Here is a 21601-nt window from a genome sequence, read left to right as displayed (position 1 = left end):
AAATTACGGATGAAGTTTCATATTTAAATCCCGCGCAAATGTCCGTGTGGGACGTCAAAAATTTTAACATGTATTTTTGGTATTTTAGCGACGTTGGTTCAATGAACATTTTCTGAAAATTTGTATTCTAGATCTACGGCACCCACTGATGGCAACGTGCTTAATTTTGATCGATCTGAAGCTACGTACGGCACAGTAGACGCCTTCTAGATTTTCTACGTCAGGGTATTTGGAGCGGGAATGTCATGCTGACGTCTCCACCAGCATTTACTTTTTGTCTGTTTCCTTGCTTATTATGCGTCGTGTTGCGGTAAGAGTCGTGTCGTCGGAATGACGACAAGGTACATTACTAGTAGGAAAAAAATTGCGTTGCTCTTAAGGACCCTTATAAACAGCAGATGTATACCCTCGTCACATTGCTGTTTCATTGCTTCACTTTGCTCTGTGATTGTCTTTTCACAGCATATGTATCCATGAAATTCCGGTATTCCAAGCCGAAGTCGCGGAGCAATTCTCACAACATATGTAACGTACATATCTACACATGTAACGTCTGCATTGGGATCGAGGCGCACACGATTCACAAAGGGACCGTCAACACATATTCAACATGCGGAATCCTCAGAAAGACAGTGGGTATCTTGAACGTAAACTTCTATCTATCTATCTATCTATCTATCTATCTATCTATCTATCTATCTATCTATCTATCTATCTATCTATCTATCTATCTATCTATCTATCTATATATCTATCCAAGGCTCTCTCTCTCTCTCTCTCTCTCTCTCTATATATATATATATATATATATATATATATATATATTTATTTATGTATTTATCTGTCGTTTTATCTAGCTATCTATCTATCTATTGTGCATTGCGACTTATGCCGTGCTTGCTTTAAAAGTACAAGGCCGAGCGAAGAATACTGCTGCGTCTGTTGAAACTGATATCGCAAGCGGACTCGGTGGCGCAAGGATTCTGCTTTCGGCCATGGTAGTGAACGGACGCAGGATGCAGGGCTCCGTCGGAGCGGCTTCAGCAGCCCTTGAGGGCCGCAGTAACAGGTCAACTGAAGAGTACCAAGTGATTCTGCCTCATCTGCCCACAGTACGCGTTGCCTTAAGTACTGAGTACTTGCATGGAGACGTTCGAGCGAGACCCTACAGGGTTGAAGACTTCAGAGACGCGTTGGGCCCCACTGGAATGCTAACGGACGTCATAGAACTCGGAGCGTACCAGATTAATCACGTCTGGGTGGTTAAACTGAACGGAGAAGACGCGACGAAGAAACTGCTGGCCTTCAAGGAACTTCAGGTGAAGGGACACTAGTGTCTCATCGTTGATCCCCATGACCGGCAGATAAAACTGCGGCTTCATTGGCTGCTTTACGGAGTCGCCGATGAGGATGTGCGCACGGCGTTGACGGCCTTCGGCAATGTTGTCGAAGTGAATCGAGACCGCTGGAGAGTCGATGGTGTCAGCGACAAAGCGTCGACGACGAGAATTATGCTACTCAAGTTAAAGAGTGAAGTTACGGTGGAGGACCTTCCGCGCCAAGTGCGCGTTGCAGGGGAATTGGCCCTAGTTGCGTCGCCGGGCAGGCCTATGCAATGCTTTCGGTGCAAAGGCACTGGTCATGTACGGCGGGACTTCAGGGTGCCACGGTGTTGAATTTGTTGGCAATTTGGACATCGAGACGCTCAGTGCATCCGGTCATACGCAGCAGTTACGAGCGCTGCAACGTGCGATGAGATCGAAGAGCACACAATGGACGCCACTGAGGCGGAAGACGCGGCTAAGGGGGCAGGAGACGTGGCTAGTTTTCTGGTTGAATGCGGGCCGGTTTCGCCTGAAGGTTGCGACACAGCGTCGGAACCCGAGGAGAAAGAAACGGCTAAGGCGGACACCAGCCAAGAGAATTCCACTAGAGACGCCCAAAGCGAACTGGTGGACATGTCGACGCAAGCGGCGACAAGTGCGACTTGCCAGCGCACGGAATGACCCACGGGATCAACACGAGCTCGGCAGTCAAGCGTTCGCTGGAGCAATCTGCGGGCACTGCTCACAAGAGCAAAGTTGAGGGACCACCAGCGAAGGCAACACCGGTGCGGCGCTCGGACCTAAGAGCGAGGGCCAATCTACCTGGGGACCGACCGGTTGGCACTCCAAGGGACCAGCAGTAAAGTGATGCCGGACCACCGGATGACCCCGGAGACGTCTAGCAGGGAGCTAGACGTACGCAGTAAGCACCATGCTCCGGGCCTACCCCCTCTTTTTTTAGTGAGTAACGATGGCTAGTCACTGGGCACTGAGCTTTGCAACCTTAAATGTCCGAGGTTTGGCCTCCAGGAAAAGGCAGGCTCAACTGTATCGCTTGTTGATTGACCAAGATATTGATGTGTTAGCCGTGCGGGAGACAAAAGTGGCAGGTGAGGAGGAGACCCAGAGCATGATGCTGCGCTTGACGTCTAAATATTATGTCATAGTTAGTCGCGCAAATGGAACTTCGCCCGGTTGTGTGCTTTTGGTTAAAAAGATTCCGGGATTGATTTTTGAAACACACTTTTCTAGTGACTCTGGAAGAACAGTAACTTGTGCTTTTAGTACTAGCGAAATTGAATGGCGCGTCATTTGTGTTTATGCGTTGAACGTGGAGGCAGACCGAGAAACTTTCTTTTCGTTAATTAAGCAACATTTACGGACAACAAAACAGCTTGTTTTATTTGGGGATTTCAATTGTGTATTGAGCGCGAAGGATAGAATTAATAGCCGCCATGTGCGAGACAGAAGTGCTGAAGTGCTCTATGACTTGCTGAATGATTCTGACCTGGATGATGTTGCGGAGTGCCTCGAAGCAGGTCGCGAAGTTTGATTTGCGCATTTTCAGGGAACCAGTCACGCACGTCTTGATAGGATGTACATGGCAGGGGAGACATTAGCTAAAAGCAATAGTTACACAGTCTTACCTGTCTCTTTCTCTGACCAATGTCTTGTACAATGTAACATGGGACTTAAACAAAAAAAAAACAAATTTAGTTGAGATTTATGGATGTTTAACGCTAAACTACTTCGGGATGACATTTTTAATAATTTTGTGATTGAGGGAATTAAGAACATTAAAGTGATCGGAGCCTGTAATGTTGGCGAGGAGTGGGAGCTTTTGAAGCAAAGCGTTAAAATGAAAGCCATATCGAGATCTAGTACTTTAAAACATCAAGAAAGAATGAAAAAAAATGAGCTCAGAACAACGCTTAAGAAATCGATAGCATCAGAAAGTTAGAAGCCCGGGGCATATAAGGAAGATATTCGAACGGTGAAACGACAAATTGAGCTACTAGAACAGGAACGCTACAGAGGAGCCCTCATTCGAGCGAGAGCAGAGGCTTGGGCTATGGTGGAGACTCCTACCAAGCGCGCGCTTGGAATCGAGAAATCACGAGCGCGTCATAGTCACATCGATGAAATAGAGGAAAATGTAGTTGTGCTAAATACTAACAGCACTATCGCTGAAGCTTTCTTTCGGTATTACAATGGTCTCTGTGCAGCCGCATTAGTAGATGTTACGAAGTTCAAGGACACTTTCTTGAGCCGGATGCCGCAATTATCCCTCGAAACGAAAGAAGCGTTAGAGAGGCATATAACCATTTCTGAAATTGAATATGCATTAGATAGTCTCGCCGCTGGGAAGTCGCCGTGGCCTGACGGTCTCGGTGCGATGTGGTATAAAGCTTTTAAAACACAAGTTTCACCAGTGCTACAAGCTGTGTTCAAGAAAGCCTACGCAATCAAAGCATTACAACCTTCATTTGCCGAAACTCACACTATTCTAATACCTAAGACGGATGAAAAAGCATAATTAAAACTAGTTTTGTCATATAGGCCCATTTCGCTAACCAACACTGTCTACAAAATACTCATGGAAGTATTAGCAGGTAGATTGCAGTGCGTAATTACCGGAATAGTTGGGGAGCACCAAACGTGTGGCATCAAGGGGCGCTCAATACTGATGAACACACACACAATTCGATGTGTCCTTGAGAGTTGCGATGCTTTCAATTCTCATGTTGCGATCCTCCAGCTTGATTTAGAAAAGGCTTTTGACTGCGTCCCGCAAAATGTGCTATTCTCCATACTTGAACATGTCAATGTCGGATGGGTGATTACAGAGGGCATAGTTTTGGCGTATAAAAACTCTGTTACACGACTAATTATTAACAAGATCCCGGGGTCTCCAATTAGGATGGAACGTCCCGTACGCCAAAGCTGTCCGGCAAGTCCACTCTTGTTTGCATTGTACATTGTACAGAGCTTGTGCTTGGCCATAAGAGAAAACGAGACCATCCGTGGTTTCAGAGTGCTTGACGCAGAGGTAAAGGTTTTGGCATACGCTGATGATGTAGCAGTGTGTTGCACCAACAAAGAAAGTGTACAAGAAACAGTTGCCTTTGTTAAAAAATTTGGAGAAGTTACAGGAAGTCGGGTTAATTAGGGAAAGTTTTTGGGTCTTTGGCACGGAGGCTGGACATCAACTCCAGATACCTATGCTAACGTTCACTGGTTTAATACTCCAGTAAAATATCTAGACGTGCCTTTCCAGCACTACAAAGACACTAATGATTACTGGACTGAACAAATAATAGAAACGCGCGAAAGGACAGCGCAGTGGAACGGCAACTGTCTCTCAGTGTTTGCCAAAGCCACTGTATGCAACATATTTTAATGAGCAAATTATGGTTTGTGATGCTGGTTTTGTGTGGCTCACGGCTGCATGTGCAAAAGCTGCATAGCATACTTGCTGTGTTTATAGGGAGGTCTACTTGGGAAAAATGTAGTTGGCCGAATCTCTTCCGAAGAGTGGATCAGGGGAGACTAAGCCGGTCGCATCTGTTCATGCGACAACTAGTTAATCGTTTTATTTTCTTTCCAGATGTTCAACACCCCTTCTTAAGAACGGTATGCGAGTTACGCCTTTGTCTCGTTCTGCCTAACTTTGTGGTTAGCACTGCAAGCATGCCGGGAGCTACGCGAGGTTTCCTTAAAGAAGTTGCGGACAGTGTCCGGTTCTTGTCAGTCGGTTTTCCAATGAATACCTTTTTTTGGTCGGGCGAAAGAAATTGCATAAAGACATATGCGACATGATTTTTCCAGTTCTTATGTAGAGGTTAATCAATAGCGGGGGAGAAGGCAATGAAGTTCCTAAGCGTGTTAAGAAAATGCAAATTCAGCCTAGTGCAAAAAGCTTTTTCCTTAAATTACACTCCGGAACGCTACCGGTTAAGACTTTTTTAGAAGATAGAGGAGATTATATGCCATGGGGTTCGAACTGTTTGATCTGCTGAAAGCCGGAGACAATAGATCACGTGTTTTCTTTCCATTGTTGGGAAGGGGATTACTTCTGGTATGTTTTATAGAGAACTCTAAAAAAGGAACTTCCCTTACATTCACTAGGTATCAGGTTTTTAACAGTAGAAAAAAAGGAGGGACGGCCTATTGATCTTATAATGCTGCTTGGCCTCCATTGTATATGGCGGGCAAGAGTGGCCGGTTACTACTGTGACGCCGACAGGCGTCCAGCGCGCGTGCTTTTCCGCGAGAGCATTGCCCAGTACATTGATATACTCAAACAACAAGATTTTGTTCCGGAATGGCTCTCCAGGGTTGAACCCCTGGTGAACCTGAAGGAATTTTAGCACTGCATTCACTAATAGTTCCGCGACTGTTTTGTCATCGCTTCTGTTGTGTATGTTATTGTTTACAGTGACTTATATTGATGTGTGTACCTAGTGCAAAACCGGTAATATAGAGAGAAAAAGGACTCGGTGGCGCAATGGTAGCGCGTCTGACTCCAGATCAGAAGGTTGTGTGTTCAAATCACGTCCGGGTCATAACTTTTTTTTAAAATTTTTTGTCTCTATTGCAGAGTTTTGTTGGTTCGAAAAAACATCCCACTGGTTGGCTTCAGGTTGGCTTCCCGTTTTGATGAATTGAAATCAGTAAAGACACAATGACGAAAATGAGGTTTCTGTGAGGTTTACGCACTTACTACCAAAATACGAAAATTGGCTGCTACCGTTGTCAAGCACTAACTGTGTTAGCAAATAAACATTATGAACTCTACTTCCGGTCACGTGGGCAGAATAGGGGAGTGCTCCAAGAGCATCACTGAACGTCTCAACTTTCGTGCAGCCGTCACGAGTAGGCGAAAATAATTATCGGGTGCAAAGAAACGCTTCGTAAGTGTTTGATGTGTTGCAAGTGGTCTTTCATATTATGAATTTTTCTGGCTCTACATGCAATTACTGCAACTGCGAAGAAACAATCTCCCATCTGCGTGAATGTACGCAATACAACGCACCAAGACAAGCACACACTGAAGCTCTAGATAGACTAGTTGATCGGCTTTTGTCCGAACAAAGAACTCTGGGTCATTGGCTGAGTCCATCCTCAGCCCAGAAAGCTTTGAAAGCTTTATTACGTTTTTTTTTTTTGCGGACAACAGGACTTACAGGCACACTTTAGTGTCCTTTTTTTTGATTTCCTCTTTCGCTATTTTTTTGTCTTTTCTGTTTCTCTCTCTTTCTCTTTGTAACATATCTTTTCTAACAACTTTGTTCCCCTCACCCTTTTTCCCAGCACAGGGTAGCCAGCCGGTATAAGAACTGGGTAACCTCCCTGTCCTTCCAACTATAACCGTCCTCCCCCTCATCATGGCTTTAAAACCTTGTTCGCATTTTCAATAGCTAGTAGAAACTGACTGAAAGCTCCGCCCACAAAAACAATTGTATTAGGCTCTATGCGTTCTATGCTCACAGAGTTTAAGGGAGTACAGCAAGAGCAGAGGAACTGTGTTACTCTCCCCGGAGTTCTTTGACTTTGTGAAGGAGTAGGGCAGAGTTGGCCGTAGAACTTGCTCTTTTTTTAAGGGCGAAGGTGCTTATCGCGTGAATCTGTCACTCCTCCGCATGTATGTATGTATGTATGTATGTATGTATGTATGTATGTATGTATGTATGTATGTATGTATGTATGTATGTATGTATGTATGTATGTATGTATGTATGTATGTATGTATGTATGTATGTATGTACGTAGCCAGTGGCGCATACCCACTCTAGAGTGGGTATGTGCCACAGCGGTTGCGAGATGGGAGATGGAGGTACTTGGAGTGTTCACTAAATTAACGCTGGGGCGGACGGATGGACGAACGGACAGACTAGCAGACAGACGGACGCATGGACGCACGAACGGACGACAGATGGATGGACAGACTTATGGGCGGACGCATGGACAGACGGTGGACGCATGGATTGACGCACGGATGGTCGCGCAGACCGATATAGTGCACGTCTCACGGCTTAAACCATACTACTCACGCCTCGAGAATTGATCGTTCGGAACGGTGCTTCTGCCGCCGGCGGGTAATGCCACGGGCTAAGTAGGTGCCTGAGGATGACGACGAAGTGCTGAATGTGAACGTGCTCGGACTGCAGCAGCGTTGTACACATTTGCTCGACAGTATATTCGCCAGTGTATACTTTATTCCCCGTAACAACATGAGGCGATCTTAAAAAATATATATGTTCGTATAGAAACATTGAATGTTTATATAGTCTGAAAGGTTGGATATGCGCTGCCAAATGTGGCAACTTCCGCAATGCGTTAAGAACCCCGACAATCGTCGAAGGACTCTGGATATTACACAAATTTTCACTAGATGTTTCACGAAAAAAAAATGCTTTTATAGCGGTAGCCTATATATAATACAATGCAATCAGCATGCCGTAGAATTTCTAGCCTCAAGCCCTCGTTCGACGCTGAATTTGACTGCATGAAAGCCTTCCCGAATTTCTTTGAAGCTAGCACCAGTCTGAATATCTATTAAACCTCCATGACTACACTGATTAACGTTTCAAAGCTCCGTCGCATGCCGTACAATTGCAGCGCCGAGGCCGCTCCGATGCACCGAAGTGAGCGAGGGTGACCCTAGCGGTTGCTCCTGTGTCTATATCCAACTTTCGCCCACAGCGAGCTAAAGAACAATTCGCTATACTTTCGCCGAAGCTTAATTCCCAGTGAATGTATTGAAGTACTCTGCTAGAACTGCTGAGTGCATGGCGTGAATGCGCCTCACTCCGTGATGCCTTCCGCGTTAAACGTAGCGGCAGTGCTGTACTGAAAGCACAGCGCACCGCACGCAACAACTGCCATGCGCTTCGGCTCCCCCGGTGCCCTTTTTGAATATGGAGCATTTTAACGCGATAGCGTTCGAGAGCTCATGTCACAGAAATTCCGCCGTCGGCGTCGGCCCCGTTGGTTGTGAGCGAAAAATTGTCCGTGAGCGAAACATCGACAAAGAAACAAATAAAGTAAAGAATAAGATTTTAGGTCCCATTCAGACTCGAAACCGGGCCGTTCACGTGGCAAGCAAGTGTCCTACCACAAAGCCACAATGTTACTTGCAGATGCTTCAGGAAAACACACTACATAAATGCCATGTGTTAGAAGGAGTCTAACGCATGTTGTTCGACAGTTACCACGATGAAAACGAGCCCATTCGGTGATTTGTAGGCGCATTTGGGAGCCCACCAAACTACGTCAAAAAAGGCGGGGAGAGTGCAGCCATTGCCGCTAAAAACTCACCGAAACTTTCGAACATCTCTAAAAATGAACAACTATTTCCATCTAGCAGAAAACATATCATGCCTTTTCAGAGGTGCTGATCAAGCAAACAGCAAACGCTAGATAATGGAGCTTTTCAGAAATTGACGCGTGCCCTCCTACAGTTGCTGCAAAGCATTATGGGAAACCGGTGCGCAGGCGAAGTGTCGTCTGCTCGCGGAAGCGTTGGCTCACCCCGTTTTCCACAGCGTGCGGGCGTACGACCGCATCGTTGCGGGAATGTCACGCGTCATAACCTTGCTTCAATCTGCACTCACAGAAGAGGCGCCACCCAGAGCAACATGCAGTCGGGAAACACTAGTATTCTTGACTTATTAATGACTTGGGAAATTGCTCACGTACCCGTGAAAAGGGCCTTTGGATTGGAAATTTTTCTCAGCTTTCGCGGCGAGTCTCCTGTGCTTCGTTGATCGTATTTCCGCGTAGCGGAAACTTTTGTTATTTGTTTTATTGTCAGTTTGATCATAAAGATTCATTATTAGTACTTTATGTCGGGGACTGTCACTCGTGATATGCTTTCGCACGGTACGCAGTGCAAGACCATGCACTTCGCGAATGATAATGTCAAAGTTCCACCCTACTAAATGAGTTTAAGCCCCACTATGCGGTGCATATTTGAATACTAATTGCTTGTTTCAGATGCTGCGTGCGAGAAATTTAGCACTTGGAACGCTGAGAGTAGTAAACCAGCTAACAGCACGTCCACAGAGCGGATACTTCGCATGCAGTATTTGCTTTCAAACTGCGTAAAACATGCTGTCTCTGCGTAGTTTCTGTTTCCACGACTGTGAGTTGGAAATTAACTTAAGAATTTTGGATCTGACAGCTCAAAAGGTCTTGACTAGTCAACAATTAAAAGAAATACACAACGTAATGAGCGTCAGTGTGTATAATTCACGCAATATTCTAATTTACTGTTTCAGCGCCCGTGATCTCTTGTTTCATTACAGTTTATGATTACGCTAATTTAGCAATTTGTCATTTGTATACATCTTTTTCTCCAAGCTGCCCAAAATATACAACCGTTCCTATCACCTTTGCCAAAAGGGCCAAGGACAAAACATCTGATGAACTCGCCTCAGACGTATTCAGAAAGAAAAATTGCGCAGCATCAACATTCTTACGGTGCTAATAAGCACTCACTATTTGGGCACAGATGATTTAAGCCAGAAAACGCTGCTGTGGAAGGCTGTTAATGGTCATAATGACTTTAAGAGCAATGGTGAAAGCCTCATTCAATGTGAGAAAGGTATAGCGGACCACAGCAGCGCTTACATAAGCTGACAATGTGGAAGAAACTGACGGCGAGTGTAGCTTTTGTATCGATAATCATGAAACTGCATCTAGCGCTCTTTGCCTTGACACAGGGGAAAAAGAGAAAGAGAGAAATGCGCGAAGCTATAACAGGCGAGGCCTCTAGGCTTATGGTCAATAAAAGGCAGATGCAATGAAACATAGCCATGCGCTAAACAGTAAAATAAACACGACGTAGCAGCGCAAAAAAAAAAAACTCGCAGGGTTTTTTTGCATTCACCCAAGGCGACCTGATGGCCACAGCCGTGTGCTTCTTTTGTTCAGTCAATTTATTGGTCCTCCCCCCCACCCCCACTCCTGCGGTTGTTTTCTGCACCTAAAGTGGCTTTGCACTGATTTATGACTGGCGGCATTCCAAACTTTCAGCGCCTCCCCTGGTTCTACTCAGCCTCCGTGATTGGTGGGCCGATCACACGATAACAAAGCTCTGCAAAGCGACGATGTTTTCTCATGACGACATCATGGGACCATCATGATGAGCTTTCACATTCTGGTGATGCGCGATTTCACGATGACGTCGTGTGGTGACGGCATCATGCGATGATTTTCACATCAAACTCCTGTTGACGCCGACGCCGCGAAACGCCAAAGCCACCAACCGTCAATTTTTCTTTTTCAGCGAAAGTCTTAGATACCTCACCAAACTTGAAATTCGACCATTAGCGTCCCGCGTGGGCGACGTCGAGTGATCGAAAAAAAGCCACCGCGTAATGACAACATATACAACGTCAGACATCGCCAAAATTGTGACGTCATCAAAACATCACGTGAATTCCCGTGTAACATCATCGCATGGCATCCGAGCTTGGTGCAATGTGATCGCATCATGGAGGCGATGCAAAATCAGTTTCGCACTGCCTCCGTTTTTGAAGGCAGTGCAAACCTTGTTGGGTACACCAAGTTTCCGAAGGGCGGTCTGAATCATGGCGGGCTGGGGTGTCGGCCGGGTGGTGCAAAAGGTTCACTGGCCCCCTTCAAGCCACACCGGCACCTGCTCACGCCCAAGCTACACCAGTGCTCTCCCCCAGCCGCGACGCAAGACGGGTTCACACCCACGGTACATCAATTTAGCTGCAGCAGGACAAACATCGAGGCCATGAACTAGCGCCAAGCATTGAACGAATAATATAAGTGTTGCGGTTCAACGTCCCAAAACCACCATGCGATTATGAGAGACGCCATATAGTGGATGGCTCCAGAATTATAAGCATACGGGCCTAGCTAAAGCATTTTCGCTGCCATCGAAAATGCGATTGCCCCGACCGGGATTTAACCCCGCAACCTGCGGGCTAGCAGCCGAGTGCCTTAACCACTAGACCACCGTGGCGGGTAAGCAATGAATGAAACGTACAGTGACCTTCACGTATTATCACATCCCAGAACCAAGCAAGTGTGTCCGCCGCTTTTTTTATTCGGCATGTTCAGTGATTACGGTTATTTGCAACAAACAACACAGTCTAGTATGCGTGAATGAAAGTCAGAGTGATCAGAATAAGCGTTTTTTTTCTCACAATAGCAGCTCCTCACACCAGCCAAAACCACTCACAGCGCTCTACGAAAGCGAGAAAGCGTCGTCTGCACTTACCGCAGGCGCTCCGCTCTCCCATGATGCCCCAGCACCGATCCACCAGGGGAAGGCACGGCGCTGCGATTTCTGGAAAGGTCCATGTGCTGCAATCTGTGGGACATTGTGAGACTCTTTATGGCCTCCCAGATGGCGAGCGCGCGGCGTGTACCTTGGAGGCCATGCGACTCTTCCTTTAGATCAAAAACCTACATGTACCATTCACTCGCACGCGCGAGTGTGTGTGTGTGTGAGAGAGAGAGAGAGAGAGAGAGAGAGAAAATACTCCTTCATCGATGATGCAGGAGCACTCCCACGGAAGTACTACATTCGAGAACATGTTTTGTAGGGGTCAAGCCTGATGTATGTTATATAGGATCGTGTGCGCCCCAAGGCAAGTACACTGAGCCACGCATACAACGGTCAACACGGTATTTACTTCATTCATGTCTGACGCCGTTTCTGTGAATTCATTTATGCATTTATTCAATTCGGTTAGCCTCAATTGTCCAAGCGTTACAGAGGGGGACGGTTTACAACATATAAAAAATACAAAAGAACCAAACAAAACAGGCTGTACTTTACATAAAACAAAACTAAACTAAAGAAAATATCTACTGCACAAGTACGTTACACCTGGTTTTATTCTGTGGTGTATGCAAACAGTATATTGCACACATTTCAACGCCGCACTTGGCATGCAAACCGATTCAAGCTGGCATGCGAACCACCCGCAAGCAAGCCTGTAAGGGCCAACTGCAAGTTCACTTCAAGTTTTTCGAGCATCGCAACTGTGCGCTGCACAACTTTTTTTCTTTCCGACGCTTTCCGTCCCTGAAATCATCCAGCAATAAATTTACTCACGAGTAAAGCATTCAAATTATCGATTCTGCTTCATATAACAACCCGCTAACTTCTGAAAAGCTGACGTAATTTTGAAAAAAAAACTGCTCCGATTAGTAATTTTCCAGTCTCACGTTTTTATAACGCCTTCGTGGCTCATGCGAAGTTTCCTTTTCACTGTGGATCTTATTCAAATATCACTTTAAAAGGCACTTTACCTTGAGACTGGTCATATTTTCTGTATGATGGAAATAAATTAGTCCATGCAGCGTGGGAGTTTCACGATATGCAGTACGTCAGTACTGCATCCGGATTTTACAATATTTTGCAGGAGTCTATTCGTGAAGTAACAAAGTCTTTGGATGAAATATTTGGATGATTACATGGAAAAGTTTTGCTGGGTCTCTTTAAGAGCATCCTTATGGTTAAATATGCCAGGTTGTGTGCTTCCACCTCGCACAAATAAATGACGCGACAAAAAACGAGGACGACAAGTTCCTCTTCTCGTCCTCATTTTCTGTCACGCCGTGTATGTGTCCTTAAGAGGTTTGCTCTTCTAACCCAGAATTGCCCTCCGTACACAAGAAAGTGTACGGAGTGCAGCGAACGTATGCTGCTTAGATGCTTATGCTGAAATTGCTTGACATTTCAGAGCTCCCGCTGTTCTCGCATTGAGCGAGTTTAGGCGTATAAGCACAACTCCTCAATGACGCTGGAGGCCCGTGGGTGCGAAAACATCGAACGTACATCGGCGGCCATGGCCCCGTAGTAAAGGCGTTGTGTTACGCTCAGATGCTCGCCTCACCGTGGCGGCTCAAAATGCGGAGGCACTCAGCCGAAGCCAGTCGGCAGCCAGCACGTAAATCAGGAGCGTGCGTACGACGGTTCCCCACAGCAAACCACCAAAATGCTGCGTGACTACCGCGACTTTATTCGGTGTGCATTAGCAGATTCTTGTACGCGCTTCAGTCACGTGCGGGCTCGAGGAAGCCAACCTTCGACCGCATCCGGGCGTATCCCCCAAGGACTCCCCCGGCAGATGCCGCGAGAAAAGAAGCTACTCAAGCGGCCTTCTCCAAGAGCTTCACTCCCTTCCTTCGTCCCTTTCATTGGCGAGACTGTCCACTCTGTTGCTCAGTGGATCACTAGAATGGCCACTCCTCACCGGTTAGAGAACTCAGCCGGCGCCATGTTGCGCTGAACCGCTACCTATCTGCACCAACGGAAATGCGGGGTCCGGCACGCTTGCTTTTCTCGCGAACGAATTGTCTGAGTTTTGGATTGAAAACTTTGAATTCATTCTCTTTGTGTGCTCACACAGACTAATTGGGCTTTTTTTTGTTTCACAGGGACAAAAGTTTTCAGCTCAAGTAGTTAAATTTGGTGGGCCTTTTCACAGGGCCATGTTACTTAGCACGGCCAACGCCCCCAAGCTATCGGCAGAACAGTGCTCTATTCAAAATTCTCAATTTTTAAACAGTTTAGCACTTTTCTCTGGCAGCTGCTTTCACGATATGTGGCCACTCGCTGGAAACGTTCAGAAAGGAGACCCATATGAGGTACTGCGACTTTGAAAGATAACAGAAGTGCCAATCTGCTTTCTGCCAGGAAACCAAGCGAAACACCTCTCGGCTTTTTTTCAATCGACTCCATAGCACTTTGTCCCACAACGCTTGCAATCAGATTGGCCTGCACTGCTGATAAGTATACGCCTGAGTTATTTGTACACATGTTATGTACTTGTTGTGTATTCACTTTTGTGTACGTGTATATATGTGCGTCGATGTGCCACTCTCTACCAAGAGCAATGTGGCCGGGCTACATAAGAATCAACTTAATGTAGAAACCCAATCTACTGGCGACATTTACGAAGATTTGTGGGCAGAAACAAATGGCAGTTGATCAAGTGGGGGGGCTCAAAGTCATGGATATGGTGATTCACGTGCTAAAAGGCTGGCTGAATGAATGCTAATAGTTTTTAACTGATCAAACAAATATTATGTATACAATTACCAACAATGAACGCATTAAATAATAAATTATTAGGGACGTTCACATATGACAAGTGTCCAGGAAAATATGATACCGCTTTTCATGAACAAGAGGTGCGGAACATGAGACGGACTGACATCGACATCAGTGCCGACTAGAAAATACCAGTTCATGATACTTGAAAAAGACGGTAATGCAGAATTAAATAAAATATACCGAATGAAGGTTAGATTAAGTATTTATAAATATTTTCAGCAGCAAAGATATATAATGTGATATAAAATGTAATGAATGCCAATAACAAGTAGACGTCTGATTAAGTTAGGTATTACGCTGCGGCAACGGCTGCAATGAATAATGCCCATTCTAGAATAAATGAAATATAGATTCCAATATTGAGCAATTTGAACAACCTCAGAGCAAAACAATAATCACGTGCATGAGTTAGAAACATAGAACGCTGTAAAACTCAGTGGTCTTTATCTTTTCTGTCTCATAAAGGTTGTTTACCAGCGCAAACGACAGGGCAGGAGGGGACAGGAGAAGAGACGAGAGAGAGCGCTGAACGACAACATGAGGCTGGAGCGAAGAAGTCAGGAAAGGGTCCTTTGTATTAGAAATGAAACTCAAGAGACAGTGCGATTGGGCGTGTTGGTATAACATCATAAAGGTTGCTTACCAGCACAAACGTTTCATTTCTAATACAGCGCAAAAGTTTCATTTCTAATACAACGGGCCCTTTCCTGACTTCTTCGCTCCAGCCTCATGTTGTCGTTCAGCGCTCCATCTCGTCTCTTCTCCTGTCCCCTCCTTCCCTTTCGTTTGCACTGGTTAGCAACTTTTATGATGTTATACCAACACGCCCAATCCCAGTGTCTCTTGAGTTTCCTTCTGTCGGTTGTGCTGGCCTACATTCTTAATCGTGGGGTTCAAAGGAATCGAAGGAACAGAATGATATTACCTGCTTTTCAAAATAAGACATGCCCACTGGTAACTGTTGAATACGATTTCACTTCTTTTATGTGTTCATTTAGGTTCTAGTTCAACTGCACAAAGTGTCGTGGTTCTGAACTATGTTAATCACTCGAGCAACAGTGATTTTCAATCAGTATTTTCTAATATAAGTAAAAGAACTCTTTGCTATGTAATAGGGCTGGAATAAACATATTTGGCAACAACCAACAACAATTTTTTAAGGAAAATTGGTAACAATATTTCAATCACCTACATAATTCCCAATCCCTTGAAGTTGCAGCAATATAGCGACGCACGCACTACGCACATTGTTCGCCGCAATATGAATTCCTGGACCAAAAAGGGTAAATCCTTTTTCTGTGTCTTTAAACATCGATGAGAGACTTCGTTGATGTGATGATGCATGGGAAGATCTGTTGCATGCACGGAGAGTGCACTTCAGCGAGCACTAAACGTACCTTTCAGCAATCTACTTAGCCGTTCAGAAGACTTTGAAACACTTCGAAGAAACATTGACCTAATGTTTCCAATAGAATATTGCTGCGTTGACACCGCACCCTTAGGCAAATCTTGGCTCTGTAGAATGTCGGCTGAATGTTTTACTATTTTAGCAGCATGACAAGACAGAAGCTTCATCGCTAAGTTTATTTCATGTCATACGTCTGCAGCGCATGCTGTCATAGAGGAATGGCACACGGAAAGTAAGAACTCAGCAAGGACATGTTGCGAACTTACTAATAAAGGTGTTGCGATGGTAGACGCTATGAAAGTTCGGTGGGTGGCACGTTACCCTGAAGAAGTTGTGTTTTCTTTGTAATACTTATGCCTGTCGTGTGTATCGTGCATCGAGTAGCCAAAATTCAATGTTTGTAGTGTAACAGTGCACACAGAAGAAACTCCGAATGGGCGCTTTCCATCAACTTAGCTGGCGCTTAGGTGCAGCGGCTCACGCATCATTTCGCAAGCGGTATCTTTGTGACAACATGCCAACAGCTGATCATTCTTGTAGTTTAGATCTACCTTAAAAATGATCGCGTCAGACATTCGTAGTGAAGCTGCTGCACAGGTTGTTTAGTGTGAGCTGATGTAACCCGGAATTCATTCAAACAACGTGACCCTTTCCTGGCCAGTCAATCACATCCCCATGAGAGTGAAAGCTGCACTCACGTGTGCCGCATCGTGCAGCTGCCCAGCAGGACCCGCTGTTAATCGAACCGGGGTCTCTGTGACGACCAGACGTCTCCTACACAGACAAGTGTTCCCACACCTGAAACAGGTTGTCGACGTACGGTCTCCAGATATCCGGAAAGGCGGCGCGTCTACTCCTGGGCCCTTGGTCTCATCGCTCGTGGTCGCGGCATTCAAAAACGCATGCTTGCTTGCCTCGCAACCTCAGCGGGGGCAGACGTCGAAGCTGTGTTTCCCCCACCACCGCCGCCGCCACTCCTGGTGACATCACTGTTCTGTTCTGCATGACGGCTGACGCCCCTCTCGCGCATGCTACGGCTGCGGCGCGCGTCGCGTAGCGCACAGCTCTTCGCCACGAGCACCTGCGAACGGCTAAGCGGGCTTCCTGCGACATGCGAAAGCTGCTTCCGGCACAGCGAAACATGTGCGCGCGGGTGTTGCACTGCTGTCCCGCGAAAATGCAAAAAAAAAGGGGGGGGGGGAGAAAGACAAACTCTGTAAGTCTGTGTGCCTGGAGACGTGCAATGGTGCGTGTCCGCTTCCACTTGCCCCCGTTAAACATGGTTGCACCGCAGCAGTCACAAATTGAAGTGAGCGAGAGAAGTATGGGCGACATATTTTGATGCAATGCATGTGCATGTTGCTTGACGGTGCATTTTATCTGCACTGAATCTGAGAGGCTGAATAACTAGAGGAGTTGAAAGGTGACTAGCCGCGTACGCAAAACTGTTTGAATAATTTAGAAGCGATAGGGTGCATTGCTCGTTCAGCGGACTTGCCCATCTGCGAAGTCGAACTATAATGTGCTCACAATTAGCGGAGTGTTTTTTTCAGAACAGTGAAAAGGTGAAGTTTTTGTAACTGTTGTGGTTTCGCATCCTGAAATCACGATATGATATGGGGGACATTGTTGTGGAGGGCTCCGGAAAGTTTGGCCACCTGGGGCTTTTCAACATGCACCTAAATCTGAGCACACAGGCCTCAAACGTTTTAACCCCGTCGAAAATGTGGTTGCCATGGCAAGGATTCAATTGCATACCTTCGTGCCACGGCTCCGGCGTTGTATCCACTATACGCCAAGACAGGTGGAGGTGGAGTTTTCGAAACTTGACGGTAAATAATATACCAAGGCCTGATATACCGAGCCAAGGTGCTGTAAGTACAAATCGATATACGATTCCTTGCCTAGTCAGCCGCACAGTGGAGGGATACACAAGTGTACGTTTACCGGCTATGTTGGTCCGTCGTGCTAAGTGATTATGTCTTTCTGCCTCTTTTATTGCGATAACAATTATATGGACACTCTCGTCTGTATTTTACCGCCAGCGTTGGCGTCACTCACCATATATGTATATGTATCTATATATATTAAAACGCAAGAAATAAAAATAATGTAGAATAGACTTTTTTATATTGCAACAAAGACTTGCCCTTAAGGCGTTATATTTATTGTTAAATGTGTGCTTTTAGGCCGGTGTTGTGTATAAAGTGGAGTAGTGTTTTGTGGAATCTGTTTTCGTGTATCCAGTGGTTGTCACTGTCTGTGTCGATGTAGCGAAGGCCGGCTTGAAGGAGGTGATGGGAGCGTTCTGGCTGCAACACTTTACATGTCCATGAAAGGTGGTATGTATCTGCTTGCATCGCTGGAGCGGGACGATAGGGACAAGTATCACCAGCTCGTAAATGTGACCAGTTCCACGACGATATAACGGCCGGTGTAAGGACCACCCTGCCCGAAGCCTCCTAAGCACAACTTCCTGCACCCTAGTAAGGTGAGAGGGGAGACAGCAGACACACGGTGGAATGAGAGCACGTGTATCCTGCTGGAGAACATTTTTACTGGTATGGAGTAAGTTTAGAGGCAGAGGTGGAAGGGGAATTGCTAAAAGGTCTATGTCTGGAGGGCAGTGCGCCTGCTTGTCAGCAGGAATGTTGTGTGGCTTCGCAGCATGGCCTTGAATCCAACACTCTAAGGTAAAAGGGTGTGTGGTTCATCCTTTTGGGGACTGATGGGGCTGCCACAATCACTAATCCCTTTAAGGACTAACGGCACCGGGTCTAGTTAGTCTCCATAGACGAGCTCAAGAGACTAACATTCAGTCCTCACATTTACACATTCGTGAGTAACCGTTAGTCCCACAATTCACCCAAAAGAACTAACATTTAGTCCTCACGTTTACACCTTTGCGAGTAACCGTTAGTCCCACAATTCACCCCAGAAGACTAACATTTAGTACTCACAATTGCACCCTATAGGGTAACCGTTAATCGCCACATTTACACCTTACCGGGCAACTGTTAATCTTCACAGTTGCACTTCACCGGACGAATGCTTGATCCACTTAAATTCTCCAATCAGATGAACTTTTCATCCCCAGTTCAAACATTGTTTTTATCTTCAATGCAAACATTGTTCATTTATTTGCCGCCTGGCCTAATACATTTTTCGTCTGTTTTTCTGCGCAGTGAGCAAGAAGTTGCGCAGAAAAGAACACGCAAAAAAGTAGTTAGCCACCGATGTGTAACTGGTTTCGCAGTCACGGCAACAACAAAAGACAACTGTGAGACATTAAAATCTTTTATTTTTCTACATACACATGAAGTTTCTCCAGTCTTTTAAGTGAATTCATGGTGAAGTGTACAAGTCCAGTCTCGTTGTCACATCTTATTCACTCCTTGTGGAGCTCCTACGACGGAAGCGATAGATGACAGGCATTGCAGACGCCAGTGCACGCAGCCTTCTGCCTGTTGTGTTCCCACAGCTGTAGGTACAATAAGATTGTAAAAATAGATAGACACACGTGACAGAAGATGAAGATGCTAGCATATGACAAGTACATGCAAGTTATTTTAAACACATGCGTGTAAAATATGACACACAAATAACTGTACCTTCACATCTCGTACATTCCTTCTGAAGCTACTCCGAAGAAAGAGATGAATGACAGGCATCGTATACGCCAGCACACACAGTCTTCAGCACGGTGTGTGCCCACGGCTGCACAATAAGTATGTAAAATAGTGAGTCACTTGTGACAGAGGATGAATACGAATACATATGAGAAATACGTGCAAGGTGAAATAATAACGTGAGATATGACTTGCTAATAATTTCACCGTGATGTCACACATCATCAAAGACTCATTTCGATCCCCGTAGCGCAATAGCTTAGGAGCGGTGGCCGCAGCCGCAACTCCGCGAACCGCCATGCCGCCAACAAGTTGGCGTGTTCTAAGCGAGTGACTTCGTTCAGCTCGAGCAAGCGAACGCGAGAGCGAACACGACGCTGCACGCGGAGTGTCTGCCGCCAGCGAACTTCAAACAGGAGAGCGAGCGTGCGCTTGGCCCCCGCCACGAACAACGCCGAGCTGGTTTGGAGTTAGTGCCAAAAAAATCGGCGGTAATGCGGCCCTTTTCCACAAACTCGAGCGAGTGCAGCGCGCAAACGCGAGTCCACCGCCACGGTCAATGGACGGCGCCGAGCTGCTTGCGACCGACTGACAGAGAAGCCAACTGTAATGGCGACCGATTTTCAGAGTTCCGACGCTAGTGAAAGCCCCGCCAGCTTGTGCTGGTGCACTTACAGTGCGCGACATACTACAACCAAGCTTGTTACGACAACCCGCAACGTGTTTTCGACGACTCCCAACACAGCAACGAGGTCTCAGCCCAATATCGTGAGCCCGGAGCTCATCGCGGCGGCGAAGACAGGCGAGCCCTCGTTGAGCGAGCGTACGGGAGGTCGACGGCAAGGGCGGCCAATTTCCAGGCGGTCGCAAAGCACAGGCGAACTGCAGACGCCCAAGCTGACCACGGTGCATTTCGTGCGTGCGATATACAACACGACCAAGTCCGTTGCCGGCAAGCGCGATCTTTATCGCACACGCAACAAGTAGAGTAGAATAAAGTATGATCACCTACTGGTGAAAGAATCCAGCGCTGATTTCTGCTCCGAGTTGTATCCGATAGGCCTGCTGTTTTCTCGGCCGCCATGTTGGCATTCCCAACTGTTGCTGTCATGTGTTGGTCGTGACTATCTTGAAGCCAGAGATATATAGCGCAGCGTTGTGACGTGTCGAGACCTGCTCCAGACGTCATGGGTGCGGCGAAACGTAAAAGCAGCAGCCCACGCTCATCCAAGCGTACACACAAGCACCACGTCATAATTCCTAGATCGTCGAATCCAGGCGGCCGTGGTCGAGCACTCCGAGCCCGACGCAACGCGAACCGTCGCCAGCAAAATACAGGGAAAGACTGGGCCAGGAGAGGAGGAGGACGGCTGGTAACATTGGCAACGCTTGTCGCACTGCCTGCAATTCCCGGGTGGTTCATTCCTTTGGAGCGTGTTTTCCGACTAAGTGTTTGCACGCGGCACGCTTGCCTCTGTGGTTGGTTGCTCTTCAACGGTCTATCCGTTCATCGCGCACGCCTATAGGGCTCCGTCACTCCTATTTCAGGTAATTTTGCCTTAGAGTGAATGTACTTTTATGCAAGTAGCCATATTATGGTTCAGCTTATAAATCGCCTCGCAGATCTCCATCGCCTTGTGTACTTTCTTGAGCTCCTTAATACCTCCTAAAGAATCAGTGTATACGTCGATCTGCTTAATTGTGGGCAGCTTAGAGATAGCATCCAGGATTGCGTTATGGATAGCTTGAAGTTCCATCACAAGAGCAGTGGCTTCCGTAGTCATGAATAGCTTGAAGTTTCATCACAAGGGGAGTGGCTTCCGTAGATATATAACGCTGGTGGCCCCTGAGAAAATTATGCGTAGTACTCGGGAATGATTTCCTTCCACCGTCTTGTAGGATGGCAGCATCTGTATATAGTTTGCATGTATTAGCGCATGGGGCCTCGATGATGAGGCATTCGTCAATTGTAGATAATGTATTGGAGCACTGTAACTTTGTTGTTTTATTAGATGTGATGGTGGTGAATTCCCAGTGAGGCATAGCCTCGGGCTCGTTGTCAATGCGAGAGCCACGTTGAAAGTGAGCGTGCAACACAGCAACAACTGGCACAAGTTGCCTTTTGATCTCA

General features: G+C 46.4%; 1 protein-coding gene and 1 non-coding gene across 4 annotated transcripts in view; one reads left to right on the top strand and one right to left on the bottom strand.

Annotated features, from left to right (window-relative positions):
- LOC119174139 (neprilysin-1) overlaps positions 1 to 16850 on the bottom strand; it is a 140922-nt gene extending 124072 nt beyond the window's left edge. For 2 of the 3 annotated variants that reach the window (XM_075896165.1, XM_075896166.1), the window contains exon 1: positions 11584 to 11703. In XM_075896165.1, coding sequence (XP_075752280.1) covers positions 11584 to 11687 — 104 coding nt within the window. In that variant the 5' untranslated portion in view covers positions 11688 to 11703. Of the gene's footprint in view, positions 1 to 11583; positions 11704 to 16539 lie in introns of those variants that run through there. The other variant, XM_075896167.1, reaches the window with a different exon arrangement.
- On the top strand, positions 5819 to 5890 carry TRNAW-CCA (transfer RNA tryptophan (anticodon CCA)). The gene has a single exon. It is a non-coding gene; the product is annotated as a tRNA-Trp (tRNA).
- Positions 16851 to 21601: the final 4751 nt, after the last annotated feature.

This window comes from Rhipicephalus microplus, chromosome 5 (assembly GCF_043290135.1).
Source record: "Rhipicephalus microplus isolate Deutch F79 chromosome 5, USDA_Rmic, whole genome shotgun sequence".
NCBI classification, from domain to species: domain Eukaryota; kingdom Metazoa; phylum Arthropoda; class Arachnida; order Ixodida; family Ixodidae; genus Rhipicephalus; species Rhipicephalus microplus.
Note: the sequence above shows the minus strand (reverse complement) of the source record. Positions and strands in the feature narration are given on the sequence as shown.